The following is a 17,222-nucleotide window of genomic DNA, read 5'->3' as shown; positions in this document are numbered from 1 at the left end:
CATATGGAGGTTCCCAGGCTAGGGTTCGAATCAGAGCTGTAGATGCTGGCCTATGCCAGAGCCACAGCAATGCAGGATCCTTAACCCACTGAGCGAGGCCAGGAATTGAACCTTCATCCTCATGGATACTAGTCAGGTTCATTTCCGCTGAGCCATGACGGGAAATCCTAAATTAATTTTTTTTTAAAAAATTTATGGCCACACCTGCAGGATTGAGCTGTTAGGATTGAGCTGAATCTTCTGAGAGGTTAAGCGACTTGTTGGAGGCCACCGTTGGGGGAGTATAATTAAAAAGTAAAATCCCTTCCCCATCCAGAAAACCTCTCCACGGAAGTAGAGGAGAAAGAAAACAATTTTATTATTGAATAACTTTAGGTCAGAATGTGCTGTACATCCCGGTCAGTTCGATAAAGGGCTTGCAAAACTGGAAAGAAATCGCACAGTTGTCACCACCAAGTGGACACAACTCCTTCATTGATTAAATTTCGCAATTTGGAGTCAAGTGGCAAGTTAGTTCCCTGTGATCTTTCTCAATGATGACTTTCAAAGCAGCAGCTCCCAGATGCTTCAGGAAACATGCCTGAGTCCCGAGACTGGCAAGAGGCCTGTTTAACCATTAAAATGATTGGTATACATTTGAAAAGGACAGAGAAAGAGATTCTGAAAGGAAAGGGAGGTGGTGGAGAGGGGAAGTCTCTTCCCTTATTTTCAGTCGGGAGAATCAACACTCATTATTATTATTATTGTTGTTGTTGTATTTTCAAGCGTCTTAATTTAAAAAAAAATTTTGTATTATTTTATTATTTGTCTTTTGAGGGCTGCACCCATGGCAGATGAAACTTCCCAGGCTAGGGGTCAAATCGGAGCTACAGCTGCCGGCCTACACCACAGCCACAGCAATGCCAGATCTGAGCTGCGTCTGTGACCTACACCACAGCTAACGGCAATGTCAGATCCTCAACCCACTGAGCAAGGCCCGGGATGGAACCCACGTCCCCATGGATGCCAGTCAGGTTTGCTAACCGTTGCGCCATGATGGGAACTCCTAAGCCTCTTATTTTTAATTTGTATTTTCCCCTACCCCACATTCAAGTGGTAAGGGGTGGAGCCCAAATTCGAAGGCAGGCAGTTTAACTGCAGAGTCCACATTCTTAATCTCTGTATCGAATTAACTCTCTGACAACAGGTTTGTAGTAATTATGATCCTGCAAAGAAAGAGGTGGATGAAGCGTGAAATTAAAAGGTGTGACAGCAGCGGCAGAACCTAGGATTAATTTCATCAATCTGTAGGGATAATGGCAACTGTACTGCGGGAGGGGCCTCACTCCCTGCGAGTAGATCCTGGGTGGGGATCAGGCGGCGGCGAGAGAGAGAAGGGATAGTCAGGATATAAAGGTCCCAACATGGATTCAAAGAGTGGTGAAAAGAGAGCCGTGATCTGAAGAACCGTGCCCTCTGGGGCCCTGAAGAGCAGAGGCGGGCGATGGCAAGCAGAAGGAATCTGTTGGGAACCTTGAAGTGGATTTGGCGGTGGCGCTGCTTTCACAGCTGCCCCAGTCAGGCCATTCTCCACCACACAAAGGTCCCACACATAGAACTGTTCAGCCCAGACTCAGGAAAATAGCTGAAACGCAGAGTGAAATGGCAAAAACAGAAGGAGGAGGACAGCTCCCAAGAGTGAAAGAAAGGGGAAGGTCAGAGCAAGTCAGCAAATACCCGGGCAGGGCAGAAGCAAAAAGGAAGATGGGTCCTGATGTGGAAACAAAAGATGCCATTAGCTGAAAAAGAATGGATGTGTGTGTGTGTATAATTGAATCCCTTTACTGTACAGCAGAAATTAACACAATATTGTAAATCCACTCTACTTCAAAAGTGGTTTTTGTTTTTGTTTTTGTTTTTTTGTCTTTTTGCCTTTTCTAAGGCTGCTCACGTGGCATATGGAGGTTCCCAGGCTAGGGGTCTAATCGGAGCTACAGCCTCCGGCCTATGCCAGAGCCACAGCAACGACAGATCCAAGCTGTGTCTTCAACCTACACCACAGCTCACGCCAACTCCGGATCCTTAACCCACTGAGCAAGGCCAGGGATCGAACCCGCAAGCTCATGGTTCCTAGTCGGATTCGTTAAGCACTGAGCCACAGTGGGAACTCCCAAAAGTGTTTTTAAATGAAGAAAGAAAAAAAAAAGATGCCATTAAAAAGGGGCTCATTTGAAAAGATGTTCCCAAATCTACTTTATTTTTTCTTTTTTAGGGCCACACCTGAAGCATATGGAAGTTCCCAGGCTAGGGGTCGAATGGGTGCTACAGTTGCTGGCCTACGCCACAGCCACAGCAACACCAGATCCAAACCAAATGTGCGAGCTACACTGCAGCTCACCACAACGCCGGATCCTTAGCCCACTGAGTGGGCTAGGGATTAAACCTGCATCCTCATGGGATACTAGTCGGGTTCATTACTGCTGAGTCACGATGGAAGCTCCTCTACTTCATTTTTAATAATTAAATTTAATTGCTAAATCCATAGGTTTTTTTTTTTCCTTCTGTACTCACTGCATGTGGAAGTTTCCAGGCCAGGGGTCGAACCCACACCTTAGCAATGACCTGAGATGCTGTAGTGATAATGTATAACAGAACTCCACCCCATCTACTTTTATTATTATTATTATTATTAAAATACTGTTGATTTACAGTATTTTGCCAATTTTTGCTGTACAGCGAAGTGACCCAATCAGCCATAAGTATTCATTTCTTTTGTTATATTGTCTTCCATTGTGATTTATCCCAAGTGATTTGATATAGTTTCCTGTGCTATATAGTGGGACCTTTTTGCTTATCCACTCTTAATGTAATAGTTTGCATCTACTAACTTCAAACTTCCAGTCTAGACAAAAAAACAAAACAAAACAAAACAAAACAAAAAAAACCCTCCCAGTCCATCCCACTCCCTCCTCCTCCCCCTTGACATCACAGTTCTGTTCTCTATGTCTATGAGTCTCTCTCTGTTTTGTAGATAGGTTCATTTGTGCCATATTTTAGATTCCACATTTAAGTGGTATCATATGGTATTTGTCTTTCTCTTCCTGACTCACTTCACTTAGTCTGAGAATCTCTAGTTGCATCCATGTTGCTGCAAATGGCATTATTTTGTTCTTTTTTATGGCTGAGTAGTATATATACCTATTGATTAAGAAGATGTGGTATATGTATATACCACATCTTCTTAATCAATAAATCTGTTGATGGACATTTAGGTTGTTTCCATGTCTTGGCTATTGTCGAAAAGTGCTGCTATGAACATAGGGGTGCATTTATCTTTTTGAATTATAGTTTTGTCCAGATATATGCCCAGGAGTGGGATTGCTGGATCATATGGTCATTCTGTTTTTAGTTTTCTGAGGAACCTCCATAATCTACTTTAGATGAAGAAGTCTTAGGGGACAAGAATTTAAAGTAAAGTGATCTGTGTCCCGTTATCCAAAGTTCCCTTTCCTTTTCTTTAACAGTAGTAGGGACTTGAGTACCAATGAGCCAGGCTTATTTTTCTATGCATGTTACCCATCTTTACATGTTTCACATATTTTTGGATACATGCCCTGCGACACAGGACAGTAGGTATACAGAAAGTCTCAGATCACTCTGCCTATTTTGCTGCCTGCTGTGTCTTGATCAGGTTGGGGAATAAACACTACCTCTCTATAGCTCTTCAGCTCAGATGCCAAGCCTCTTTTTCATGTTTTCCCCCCTCCAATTCTTGACCCACTTCACGTGTGGAATATTATAGAGACAGAGGAAAAATAGGAGGATGAGGATCAAAAAGCCACACATCTGCCCAAACACATTTTTGTGGACAGAGTTCACAGGGCTCCTTGGAGGCTGTTTTTCCTTCTTCCTCTGTTTCCCCAAAATGATGTTCTCTTCCATAGTTGATAACAGGGCCTCCCCCTGGCACACCCCTAAATTGTGAAGGTCTTTCGTGGCCTTTTGGGGAGCCATAGGCTGAGAGTCTCCTCCAGACCCTTCAGGCAGCCTAGGCCCAGGGACCCTCTCCAGTGGGCTGGGCTGGATGTGGTGTCCCTGCGGGACCGTCTTCTTCCTGCAGGACTGAGGCACATGTCTGGGTCCGAGCTGACGGAGCTGCTGGACCAGGTGGAGGGTGCCATCCGAGACTTCTCGGAGGAGCTGGTGCAGCAGCTGGCCCGCCGGGACGAGCTGGAGTTTGAGAAGGAAGTGAAGAACTCCTTCATCACGGTGCTCATCGAGGTGCAGAACAAGCAGAAGGAGCAGCGAGAAATGATGAAGAAGAGACGGAAAGAGAAAGGGCTGAGCCTGCAGAGCAGCCGGATAGAGAAGGGAAGCCAGATGCCTCTCAAGGTAAAAGGACAGCCCAGCTGGGGGACCAGGTTCCCACTGTCAGCCCCAGGACCAGTCCTGCCATGGCCTCAGACAGACCTGTCCTGAGCAGTGACTGTGAGCAGGACATGTGGCCAGACAGCGAGGCCATGAGATGGGGAAGAGCCCACCTCTCTCCTCTGCTTCCTGAGAGGATGCCTGGTCTAACTGGAGGAGACAGGAGGTAACACTAGAAAATAAGTGACTGCGGATATGCTCTCACAGGCAAGACTGCAGAAAGTGGGGTGAGGGCATTTAGGATTGAGGGGACTTGGGGTCTGAGTCCTTGCTACCAAGCACAGCTCACAGTCCTGACTCATCTCTTTAGGATGTCAGCAGGGTGTTTCAGGATTTAAACATTAGATGCCTCACCTTATTGGTTTGGGGTTTTTTGTTTTTGTTTTTGTTTTTTTGGTCTTTTTAGGGCTGCACCCGTGGCATATGGAGGTTGCCAGGCTAGGGGTCCAATCGGAGCTGTAGCCACTAGCTTACACCACAGCCACAGCAATGAAAGATCGGCGGAACTGTGTCCGCAACCTATACCACAGCTCACAGCAATGCTGGATCCTTAACCCACTGAGCAAGACCAGGGATCGAACCCACATCCTCATGGATACTAGTTGGGTTCATTAACTGCTGATCCATGACGGGAACTCCTCACCTTATTGTTGACTGATTCTTCTAACCAGTGGTACTTAATCAGGGACACTCAGCAGAATCATTGAAGGAGCTTTCTCAAAATACCTTTTCCTGGGCTCTTTCCCAGACCTACTGAATTGGGCCAGGCATGTGCATTTGGAAAAATCTTTCCAGATGAGGATGCTTGCTGTACATCTGCCTTTCCTAATAGCTGGGCATTTGTTTTTTTTCCCTGAGATATTTGCATCGTCATCTGCCCAAATTTCCCCATGCTGCTTTATGTTTCTATTTGCACAAAGGAGGCTGCAGTGGGGAAAGCCAGGCGTGCACAGTGAGGGGGAGGAGGGAGACTCATTGCAGAAGAGTCTTTGAGACTCTTCTCTTTCTTCCTGCAAAGCTCGGGCTGAAATCCTGTCTCTTAGCCCAGGTCCTTTACCCTCCAGGGGCAGAAGCTGGGGCTGCAATTGGGACACTGTGGAGACTGATGGGTCCGGGTAGCTTAGGAAGGACCCAAGAGTCCCGGGTGATGTGTACTGAGCAGGAAGCATTTGCCCTTCTGAGTCTCTCTATCCTTCCCCAGCGCTTCAGCATGGAAGGCATCTCCAACATCCTGCAGAGCGGCATCCGCCAGACTTTTGGCCCCTCAGGAACTGACAAGCAGGTACAACCCATCTCCCTGCTCCCAGCTTTCTTCTCAAACTCTCTCGACTTGGCCTCAACAATTGGGAGGGCAGGGAGATGGTGAAGTACTAGAATTATCTCAGTGCTTAGGTGAGGGGAAGGGGAGGGAGAGGGGATGTCCTAAGAATTTCTTCCACTTCAAGGAGGAACAGAAAGTGTCTTTTTAAAGGCAAATAGTTTTTTGAGCTCTGATATCATAGGGCATGGATAAAACTTAAAACTCAGCACTACTTGTAGACCTATGAGTTAAGTTGTTTTGAGAACAAACTGCAGGGACTTCCCATTGCGGCTCAGCAGAAACAAACCTGACTAGGATCCATGAGGATCCATAAGGGCATGGGTTCAATCCCTGGCCTCTCTCAGTGGGTTGAGAATCTGGGGTTACTGTGAGCTGTGGTGTAGGTCACAGACGTGGCTTGGATCCTGAGTTGCTGTGGCTGTGGCTGAGGCCGGCAGCAGTAGCTCTGATTCGACCCCTTGCCTGGGAACCTCCATATACCTTGGAGGTAAAATATACCTATGGCCCTAAAAAAAAAAGACAGAAGAAAAAAAAAGAAAAAAAAAAAAGAAAAAACTGCATTAAAGGGGAATTTACTTCATGAAAGATCCCATCCAAGAGATTCACTAATTCCCCAACACTGGGCCACCAGCTAAGCCCGTCCCATCAAGACTGCCCTTTAGTTGCCCCGTTGACTGTAACCCACACTGCAGGTCTTTTGTTCGACTCCATTTAGTCAATTACTTGCCTGAGGAGTGGCTTGCATTTCTGGCTGTTGGGAGCCTGCCCTCTGCTAAGCTCCGATGCTGGGCTCTCAGGCCATACAAAGATGAGCAGGTCCTGGTCCTGCCCTCAATGAATGCATCGTCTAATAGACGAGGCTGTGTGTCAACGAGATTGAGATTCTGCACAAGAACTGCATATGTTTTAGACATATTTGTAGCTGAATCCTAAGTGTTAGAATTCTGGAACTATGATCTGAGAAGAGATTTTCGGAAGTTTAACCCAGTCCTCTCGTTTCACAGCGGTGACAACTAAGGCCCAGAGAGATTAGGCATTTTCCCAAGGCCACACTGCTAGTAGCAGGGCCAGGAATAAAAAACAATACGGGCTAGGAATAAAACACAAGCCTCTTGGCTTTTAACTTAGTGCTCTTCTCGTTCACAACCCCAGGCTCCCTCAGAACCTTCCAGGTCTCTCTGGCCAGTGTTCTTTGCTATCCCCCGACCCTAAAATGACTCTGTTGTAGGAGCATCTCATCTCCAGCAGAGGGAGCAAACTCAACATCACAGACCCAGGGTGGGGTTGAGGTTTTCTCACCTGTCATTTTGACAAAAGAGAAACCATTCATTCTCAAATTACACTGCAGAGGATAAGAAAATATAATCCCTCTGCCCCCTTAGAATATTCTCTGCTCTCAGCCTAAAGGAGAAAAAGCTCACCAGGATTCCTAAATAATCAAAAATTCCCTTTTGTCAGAAGAATATATTAGTTGGAGTGAAGAGACATTTTTCCTGGCTACTATGGGAAAGTCTTACCTTTTTTTTTGGTATTTTTTTAAAGGACCGCACCCACAGTATTTGGAGGTTCCCAGGCAAGGAGTCGAATCCAACCTGCAGCTGCCGGTCTGCACCACAGCCACAGCAATGCCAGATTTGAGCCAAGTGTGGTGCTACCCACACCACAGCTCATGGCCACACCACATCCTTAAGCCACTGAGCAAGGCCAGGGAATGAACCTGCATCCTCATGGATCCTAGTCAGATTCTTTTCCACTGAGCCACAATGGGAACTCTGGGAAAGTCTTAAGTTTAAAGAGACATTTTCCAAAGACAGAAGTAAACTCCCGAGGCAATGGTGGGTACGTTATATGGGTGTTGTCAAGGATGTCGAATTTGACAGATGGTGTTTCTTAGACAAAATCACGATCCCCATGCAAGTTGTCAGCCATATCTCAGTCCTCTGGGAACCATGCTTCTGTCTCACGTGCCACATGCCCCATGTGTTTCCTAGTATCTGAACACAGTCATCCCTTATGAGAAGAAGGCCTCGCCCCCGTCGGTGGAAGACCTCCAGATGCTGACCAACAGTGAGTTTCTCCCATCCTCGGCCAGACCACCTGCTCACCTCTTTCCCCCATGCCCTGTGGGCTGTACCCTTGGTGTCATTGAAACGGTACCTGAGGTACCGGAGCAGTTTCGATGGGTCAAAATGTGCTCCACACCGTTGCATCATGTCCCTTGCATGGGGTAAAAGCAGAGGGCTCTGCAGCGGTAGCCAGATCTGCCTTGTCTACTCCTGGTTCCTGTAAGGAAGAGGTTGGGGCGGTCGGGGGGCAGCAGTGGTGTGCAGGGGCTTTTTGTGGTTCACACACAGTTCCCAAGGCTGTGCACTCTCTGCCTTGTCTGTTCTTTCTTCTGCAGACTGAAGTTGTCTTGTCAGAACTTGTGTCTCTAAAGGCAGGCAGCCCAGTCCATGGGACTGGCTGTGTTTTTAATGAGAAGCAAGGTTCCTTGGGTGGGGTAAGGCTGAGTGGAGAGATTAGAGTCTGGGTTTCCTTCTAGGCAATGACTGTCTCCTCTCCTACACTTGGACTCTATTGTCAAGTAATATTAATACACATTGTGAGCTCTGGGAGAAAACAGCACGTGATAAAGGGCCTTTGGTAGGCAAAATATACATCAAACACTACAACCCCCAAAGGGCCGGGGGCACATGGTCTTAGCCATCAGTGTCAGCTTAATTCTTTTAGGAAGAGAAAAATCCTAGGCTGAGATGTGGGGACAGGCTCAGTGAATCAGGAGAACATCCGTCTCCCTGGCAACCGTGGGCTGTGGACCGAGTTGAGTGACACACTAACCAGGCTGCCCAGCCCATTGCCATGCAGCCTCTGAGGGATGGGACTGCCACGGGGCTGTTTGATGCTCTAGGGGATGGGAAGAAGAGCTTCATTGGTTTCACTGGGGGAGATAGGCCCAGTGCTAAAGGTGCCCAGTTTCATTTTTCGAATTTTGGAGAACTAAAGCAGGAGGTTCTGGTAAACAGAAATCTTGCCTACATCAGTGGATACTGCGACCTTGAGAATCTGGAATTTTAAATTCAAAGTACCTCGGCTTCCTCTTAACTCATTTGAAGCTCCTTTATTTGCATAAATACACACTAAGGTTGTTCTTTTTTTTTTTTTTTAAAGGGAGCAGATAGAAATGAGCTGACATTTATTGGTGTTTATGTTGTCACAAGGAGTAAGCGTTTGGAAAATAATTTGGACAAATTATGAAGGTTGATATACTTCATGCTCTTTTTTAAAAAAAGGGAAGAGTTATAAATTTATTACAGATACCTGTTCAGGAATGCAATGTAAAATCCTTTCGTCTTAATTAAGAAACAGTGGGTTTGTTTATATTTTTCAAGTTCATTTAAAACATTCAAAGCTGGAGTATATCCATCATTTAGAATACTTTGGAAACATAGAAAAGTGAACAAAGGGAAACAAATAACTTCTGGTTCCCTGCACTGTGGTATTTTTCAGCCACAGTATTTTATGCCTTTTCCATATAGTTGGGATTATACTGGCTATAAAATTTCATATCATGATTTTAGTCACATCCGTTAACATTTGGTTAACATTCTTTTTATGGCTCTCTCTTCTGTCATGTGGACATACCACATTATAATACTTTATTCCTTTTCAAAGAAAAAGCTGCCAACTTTCCTGAATACCAATTCTCCTGCAGGTTATGAAAGCTCTCTTTTTGGGCATATCCTTGTGTGGGCTTGCGAACACTGTCTTCTTTTTGTCCCCCTCCTAAGTCAAGGATGTCGGCCAAAGACCAGCTCTGGGGACTGGACAGTTCATATACATTTTAGATTTTGGAGATCACCTTAGTCACATATTTTTTTTTTTTTTTTTTTTTTTGTCTTTTGTCTTTTGGTTGTTGTTGTTGCTATTTCTTGGGCCGCTCCCTCGGCATATGGAGGTTCCCAGGCTAGGGGTTGAATTGGAGCTGTAGCCACCAGCCTACACCAGAGCCACAGCAACGCGGGATCCAAGCCGCGTCTGCAACCTACACCACAGCTCACGGCAACGCCGGATCGTTAACCCACTGAGCAAGGGCAGGGACCGAACCCGCAACCTCATGGTTCCTAGTCGGATTCGTTAACCACTGCGCCACGACGGGAACTCCACCTTAGTCACATATTAACTGAGTGCATTTGTTGTATTTTTATGGCTCTGTCTTCTTGGTGGGCAGCATTTAGTCTTCTGTGCTCAGGTGTAAAGTATTTCCAGCCTGTTACATTGATATTAATTCATACCCAAAAATACAGAAGAAATGAGACAAAAGAAACCAATGCTTAGAGGGCCTCTGGTCCAGTTCTTTTTCTGGACCTGGCCATGGACTCCTGCCACCCTCAGGCTCTGTTCCTCACCCACTCCTGAGTTTTGGAGTCAAGCTTCATGACTCTGACTTGCAACTAGGCAGAGCAAGGACCTGGGAATGGACCGAGTGTCCCTCCATTGTTACGGCTGCCTCCTGATCCTAGCCATTGAGGCCAGCTGCTCTGTAGTGTTTTCACCACTTGAAAAAATACTACATGTTCATTGGAAAAAGCCGGACACTGTAGAGATACAAGGCAGAAAGGAACATCCTCTGGGGCCTCACACTCAGAGGTAACCACTTATAACTGTTCCATGCACATGCTTCCAGATTTGTTCTGTGGCTATTAGCATTTATTATTTATTCATCTAAAATTAATACACAAAGCTCTGCAGCCTTTCTCCTTTGATAAGTATGTCTTGTACATATTGATCGCTCTCATTTTTCATAAAGCTGTTTAAGACTGTGTATATATATATACCATAGTTTACTTAAGACATCTAGTGATAAAGTAATCTATCATTGGATAAACTCCCATTCTCATTTTTTGATATTATAAACAAAGTCCAGATACTTTTCTTAAAGGGTTTTCTACAAAGCTTTCACAGCATAAATTATGAATATGAGAAAGTGCCACCTAGTTTAATAACAGAAAAAAGATCTGTTTTTAAAACTTTTTTCTTTCTTTCTACTTTTTTTTTTTGGCTTTTTAGGGCTGCATATGTGGCATATGGAAGTTCCCTGGCTAGGGATTGAATCAGAGCTACAGCTGCCGGCCTACACCACAGCCACAGCAATGCAGGATCTGAGCTATGTCTGTGACCTACACCACAGTTCACAGCAATCCTAGATACTTAACCCACTGAATGAGGCCAGGGATCAGACCTGCAACCTCATGGTTACTAGTCGGGTTCTTACTAGTTGGGTTCGTTACTGCTGAGCCACAATGGGAACTCCTCTATTTTTAAAACTTAAAAAAAGGAAGCCTTTAGGCTTTAGTAACTTTCTTCTTGTTTGCTTCATGGGTAGGTCATATCCCGTTTCAACAAGAATTCTGGAGTTCCCATCATGGCTCAGCAGTTAACGAACCCAACTAGCATCTATGAGGATGTAGGTCCGATCCCTGGCCTTGCTCAGTGGGTTAAGGATCCGGTGTTGCCATGAACTATGGTGCGGGTCCAAGATGAGGCTTGGATCCTGTGTTGCTGTGGCTGTGGTGTAGGCCGGCAGCTACAGCTCTGATTGGACACCTAGCCTGGGAACCTCCATATGCTGCAGGTGTGGCTCTAAAAAGACAAAACAAGCACACACAAAACAAGAAGTCTGTAAGCTCCTTGAGGGTCGCTAACACTTTTGCCTTTCTGCAAATTCTAGCGCTGTGCTGGGCATTGAGTAATTAGGGCCATACCTGTGGCATATGGGAGTTCCCAGGCTAGGAGTCGAATCAGAGCTACAGCTGCCAGCCTACACCACAGCCACAGCAATGCCAGATCTGAGCTCATGGCAATGCTGGATCCTTTAACCCACTGAGCAAGGCCAGAGATAGAACCTGAATCCTTATGTTTACTAATCAGGTTGGTTACTGCTGAACCACAACAGGAACTCCCAAAAATAGATATTTGTTAAATTAAATTCCGTTGCTATTAAAGAGCTGGAGGTGAGAACTTTTCTAATAATAATGTATGTTCATATGAATAGAATGTCTTTAAAGATAGATTTATAAGTAACTCAGTGATGTGACAGCTGTTATTAACATTTGGATTACATCTGAAAGCTGATTCTTTTAAAATTTGCTTTATTTATTTATTTTGCTTTTTAGGGCTGCTTCTGTGGCATGTAGAAGTTCCCAGGCTAGGGGTCAAATCAGAGCTGCAGCTGCTGACCTATACCACGGCCATAGCAATGCCACATCTGAGTCACATCTGTGACCTATACCACCACTCACGGCAATGCCAGATCCTTAACCCACTGAGCAAAGCCAGGGATCGAACCCATGTCCTCATGTATACTAGACGGGTTTGTAACCACTGACCCATGGTGGGAACTCTGCTTTATTTATTTTTATAATTATTAAAGGTACATAGTTAGGGAGATCCCTGGTGGTCTAGCGGTTAAGGATCTGGTGTTGTCATTGCTGTGGCTTGAGTCACTGGTGTGGCTCGGGTTCGATCCCTGGCCTGGGAACTTCTGCATGCTGTGGGCATGGCCAAAAAAAGGAGATACTTAGGAGATAGAGTGGACATTATAGATGACCAAGAAATAAAAATTTTAAAAGGTAAAGGACAAAAGACAAAGGGAAAAATCAAGTTATCAGTTATCTGGCTCTCTTGGTGGATTCTCCTTCATCAGCAGGTGGAATGCTGACTCTTCTGAGAGTTTTCTAGACTTTGCTCAGTACTCGGCGAATGTCTGGAGTCCTTGTCACCTCTCTCACTCACTCGGGATAGGTGGGTTGTCTGGCCTTGGAAGAGCTCTGCGCCCTGATGCATCTTGGCTCCTCTCTCTCCCCCTCCCAGTTCTCTTTGCCATGAAGGAAGATAATGAGAAGGTGCCCACTTTGCTGACGGACTACATTTTAAAAGGTAAGAGAAGCCCTGGCCATGGGAAGCAGAAGCTGCCTCTGGGGGCCCTCCCCCAGAACAGCTGTCCTCCCAGAGTGTCCAAGCCAGTCCAGACCGGGCATGGCCGGGAGACTCAGTGGACAATTGTGAGGAGGCTGTTGCCTTTGGATGTTGCTAGGAGGCCTGAGGAGAAGATTCCATCACCCCCAAGTCACCAGAGTGACTCCACGCGAAGAGCAGCCAAACCAACAAAAAACTTATTGTCCAAGTTCTGCAAAACTTGGTCTGCTCAGTTGGCAAAAACAAAACCTGGGAATATGCTAATAGTTTCAGCTACTTGAAAGGCAGCAAACTAGAGTCATGATTAGTTCCATCCTTTCATAAATATTTTTTGTTTCATCTTTTACTGTGAAAACTTCTAACATATTTAATAGTACAGGGAGTTCCCTTTATGGCTCAGTGGTTAATGAACCCGACTAGGAACCATGAGGATGCAGGTTTGTCCCTGGCCCTGCTCAGTGGGTTAGGGATCCGATGTTGTTGTGAACTGTGGTGTAGGTCACAGATGCGACTCCGATCCTGCACTGCTGTGGCTGTGGCGTGGGCTGGCAGTTGTACCTCTGTTCCGACCCCCTAGCCTGGGAACTTCCATATGCCGAGGGTGTGGCCCTAAAAAGCAAAAAAAAATAAAAAAATAAAAATAATAAATAAATAAATAAATAAAACTATAGTAAATGGTATAGTGAACTCTCATGAACTTAGCGTTTGGCTTTAATGATCATCAACTCATGGCCGATCTACTCTCATTTATATCCCTACCCAACTTCTCATCTCCATACTATTTTGAAGCATAGACCAAGCATTAGATACTTTTTCATCCATAAATATTTCAATGTACATTTCTTAAACATAAGGACTATTTCAAAAAACATAGTCACAATATCTTGATCACAACTATAAAAATTTAAATTTAAAAAATATCTTTAACTATTCAACCAGTGTTCAGATTTCCCTATAAAATTTTTTGTTGGTTTGTTTGAATCAGGATCCAAAGACGGTCCATGCATTGCAATTGCATAATATAGCTCTTAAGGCTCTTATTTATTTATGTTTATTGAAGTATATCTGATTTACAGTGTTGTGCGAGTTTCAGGTTACAGCAAAGTGGTTCAGTTTTATACATATTCTTTTCCGGATTCTTTTCCATTATAGAAATATAAGATATTGTCTCATTTAATATATATTACATAGGTTCCCCTTTACTTCCTCTCTCTTTGAGTTTTATTTTTATGGAAACCAGGTTGTTTGCCCCATAGCATTTCCTCAATCTAGCTTTTGCCAGGTAGTTGCATCCTCATGGTTTAATTTAATATGTTCTTACACCTTTTCTACTCCCTGTTGCCCATCAGAGCTAGAAGCTTGATCAGATTCAGAATACCACACCAGACCAGAGCAGACAGGGCCAGAGAACTCAGTGGAAAATCATTCACAAATCTTTTGATAAGCATTGTATTATCAGGGATTGTCAACTTCCATTAAGAGATACCCACCATCTAGTTGTCTTCCTCTGGGGATGCTAATATCTGTATTAGTCTGCTTAGGCTGCTAAAACAGACTCCTGGGTGGCTTAAACAACAGAAATATATGTCTCATAGCTCTGGAGGGTAGCAGTTCATGACCAAGGGGACAGTGAATTCAGTTTCTAGTGAGGGCTCTCTTCCTGGCTTGTAAACAGCCATCTCCTTGCTATGTCCTCACATGGCCTTTCTTCTGTGTGAGTGTAAGGCGAGAACACCAGAATGTTCTGGTGTTCCTCACAAGGACACGGCTCCTATCAGATGAGAGCCCCACCCATATGACCCCATTGAACCCCACTTTCGCAGAGGCTCCACCTCCAAATACAGCTGCACTAGGGGTTAGGGCTTCAACATGAATTCTGCAGGGTTGGGTGTGGAGAGGGACACAAACATTGACTCCATAACAGGGTCCACTGATGGTCATTCATTGTCAGATCCTTTTTTTCCCTTAGGTTTTTCTCCACATGCACAGACAACTTTGGTTACAGTTTCCAAAGGCTTGAGGACTTCGGTTTAGAACCTCCGAGTTGTATTTTTTCCATAAGAATCAGAGAGATTTATCTTAAATTTCTGCAGGATGGATTTAGGCCAAACATGGGGAAGAACTTCTGACTCGTATAGGTTTTTAAAGAGCATTGGATTTCTCCAAGGAGGTTTATAGAAGTGGGTTCTGGATGTCTGGGAGCCTGAGTGCTAGACTTTACCCCTCACGATCCACTGAAATGTCAGTGAGTTTATAAAACTAGTTAACATTACTGAGCACTTTCTATTTGCCTCTGAGCAGCCCTGTGAGGTAGGCAGAGGCACAGTCTACTGTATACATGGAGAAACAAACACAGGTAGGTAGGAAACGTTATTTCCCAAAGGTCGTAGAATTAGTAACAGCCAGACCCAGGATTCGAACCCAAGCAGATGAGCGTCAGAGACCACACACTTCATCAATACACTGAAAATAGTCTCTTAGTCTCTTCCTCCTTCTGAAAGGAAGACACATGATTGTCACCATTCCCTGGTTCTAAGGGGACAGTTCTCTATGCTGAGGACACTGGCAAGAGGCTGGCGGGATGCCCCCGGGCATGGCCACCCTGGGCTGGCAGCTCTGGCCCCACACTAGCTTTGACCTATCTTCTCTCCTCTTCTCTTTCCAGTGCTCTGTCCTACTTAACCTTGCCCTTGGGAGCAGCCTTGCTGTGGAGGTCACTGAGCAAGAGCCATCCCACCCCAGGGACTGCATGACACCACGTAGCCTCCGACGTGTATTTAAACGTGTATAGCTTAATCCGGATTAAAATGAGCAAGCGCGCGGGGTCCTTTGCTGTTGGCTTCTAGTCCTAGTAACCCTTGGATGCATGACCGACGGGCAGGGCTGGTGTGGTTGCCTCCTCCCCGCCCATGTCTGCGGAGGATGGCAGATGCTGTCACCACTCATGATGTACTCCGGCTCTAGCCCTCAAAACCAGCTTATACCCGAAGACTAATTTTGAAATAAACCTTCGTTTAATTAATATTCTTCATGTGCTTTGGAGTGTGGTGTCCCATGGCCCTGTTGCACAAACCTCTAGAGAAAGGGTGTGGAGCTGCCTCTCTGCCATTTGTGGCCTGCAGCAGCCAACGCTGTGTTTAGGGACCAGCGGGGTGGGGGTGGGGCACTTGCCCTGCCGTGGGTCATGGCAGCTGCTGTCTGAAGTCTCCTAAGAGCTTCCTGCCTGGCAGTTTTTTTTTTGTCTTTTGTCTTTTTTGTTGTTGTTGTTGTTGTTGCTATTTCTTGGGCCGCTCCCGCGGCACATGGAGGTTCCCAGGCTAGGGGTCCAATTGGAGCTGTAGCTGCCAGCCTACGCCAGAGCCGTCGTCTGCAACCTACATCACAGCTCACGGCAACGCCGGATCGTTAACCCACTGAGCAAGGGCAGGGACTGAACCCGCAACCTCATGGTTCCTAGTCGGATTCGTTAACCACTGTGCCACAACGGGAACTTCCCTGCCTGGCAGTTTTAAAGGCAGCTACAGAGTGTGTTAGAAGATTGTGCAGTGAGCAGATAGAAAGTGAGGCTCAGGCGGGAGCCAGATGGTCGTGGAGCCTCCTGTTTGGATGGCCAGGGTGCTTCCTGGAGGCTGGACGGCATCAGATCTATTGGGCTCTCCCAGCCTGGGGGCTTGCACCTGCTTTCCCCACTGCCCCCATCGACCCCTGGTACCCTCTGACCCTGGGTGCCCTCCCTACCGCCTCTGCAGCCCTTGGCTCCTCCCTGCAGGCTCCAGCATCAGTGGCAGGCAGCTGCCAGCCTTGATGGACCAACAGGTGAAAGCTGTCCTCGTATCCAGAGGGGACTCAACTTTACCACCACCTGAAACCTCCTGGCTTCCATCTTCTGGCTTGAATGTTATAAACTCTGCAGAATCTTACAGTCCTGTCTTGAAACAAAACCTTTTTTTTTTTTTTTTTTTCTTTCTTTTTAAGGCCACACCTGGGGCATATGGAAGTTCCTGGGCTGAGGGTCAAATCAGAGCTGCAATTACGTAGCTGCAATTATGTAGGCCACAGCTATGTAAACACCAGATCCGAGCCACATCTTTGACCTATGCCTCAGCTTATGGCAACGCTAGCTCCTTAACCCACTGAGAGAGGCCAGGGATCGACCCCACATCCTCATCGATACTAGTTGGGTTTTTAACCCACTGAGCCACAATGGGAATCCCTTGAAACAAAACCTTTTATCAGGTATTTGCTATGTGCCTGCCACAGGCTTCATCACCCCTACAGATTCTCTCATGTCCCAGCAACCTACATAGGTAGTGGCATTACCCTGAGAGACAGCCGAGATCAAGAAGCACAGAGTGGTGGAGTCAGACTGGCTCTTGGCCTCTGCTCCAGCTAGATCTCCACCCCTCCTAGGAGTCTGGTGTTTGTACACCACATGGAAAGCCATGCCTTGTCACACGGGCAACTCTGCAGCAGACTGCAGATGGGTGCAGGTGCCAATACAAGGCATTCTTGTTGCCCT

The 17,222-nt window shown here is 45.9% G+C and overlaps 2 protein-coding genes across 6 annotated transcripts in view; one reads left to right on the top strand and one right to left on the bottom strand.

Moving 5' to 3' along the window:
• FEZ1 (fasciculation and elongation protein zeta 1) overlaps positions 1–15,725 on the top strand; it is a 51,365-nt gene extending 35,640 nt beyond the window's left edge. For 2 of the 5 annotated variants that reach the window (XM_021063094.2, XM_013979543.3), the window contains 5 exons: positions 4,100–4,371; positions 5,609–5,689; positions 7,720–7,795; positions 12,599–12,664; positions 15,369–15,725. In XM_021063094.2, the coding sequence (XP_020918753.1) occupies positions 4,100–4,371; positions 5,609–5,689; positions 7,720–7,795; positions 12,599–12,664; positions 15,369–15,385 (512 nt within the window). In that variant the 3' untranslated portion in view covers positions 15,386–15,725. Of the gene's footprint in view, positions 1–272; positions 848–872; positions 1,652–1,951; positions 4,372–5,608; positions 5,690–7,719; positions 9,723–11,545; positions 12,005–12,598; positions 12,665–15,368 lie in introns of those variants that run through there. The other 3 variants (XM_084976587.1, XR_014815564.1, XR_014815565.1) reach the window with 3 other exon arrangements.
• ST3GAL4 (ST3 beta-galactoside alpha-2,3-sialyltransferase 4) overlaps positions 1–17,222 on the bottom strand; it is a 1,054,305-nt gene that overhangs the window by 921,377 nt on the left and 115,706 nt on the right. The gene's annotated exons all lie outside the window — the stretch shown is intronic.

Source organism: Sus scrofa, chromosome 9 (assembly GCF_054392235.1).
Source record: "Sus scrofa isolate SSC_HxYL_T2T_F1_AM1 chromosome 9, Sscrofa_HxYL_maternal_Yorkshire_Landrace_v2.0, whole genome shotgun sequence".
NCBI classification, from domain to species: domain Eukaryota; kingdom Metazoa; phylum Chordata; class Mammalia; order Artiodactyla; family Suidae; genus Sus; species Sus scrofa.
The sequence above is the reverse complement of the archived record's forward strand: the minus strand, read 5'-3'. Positions and strand labels throughout refer to the sequence as shown.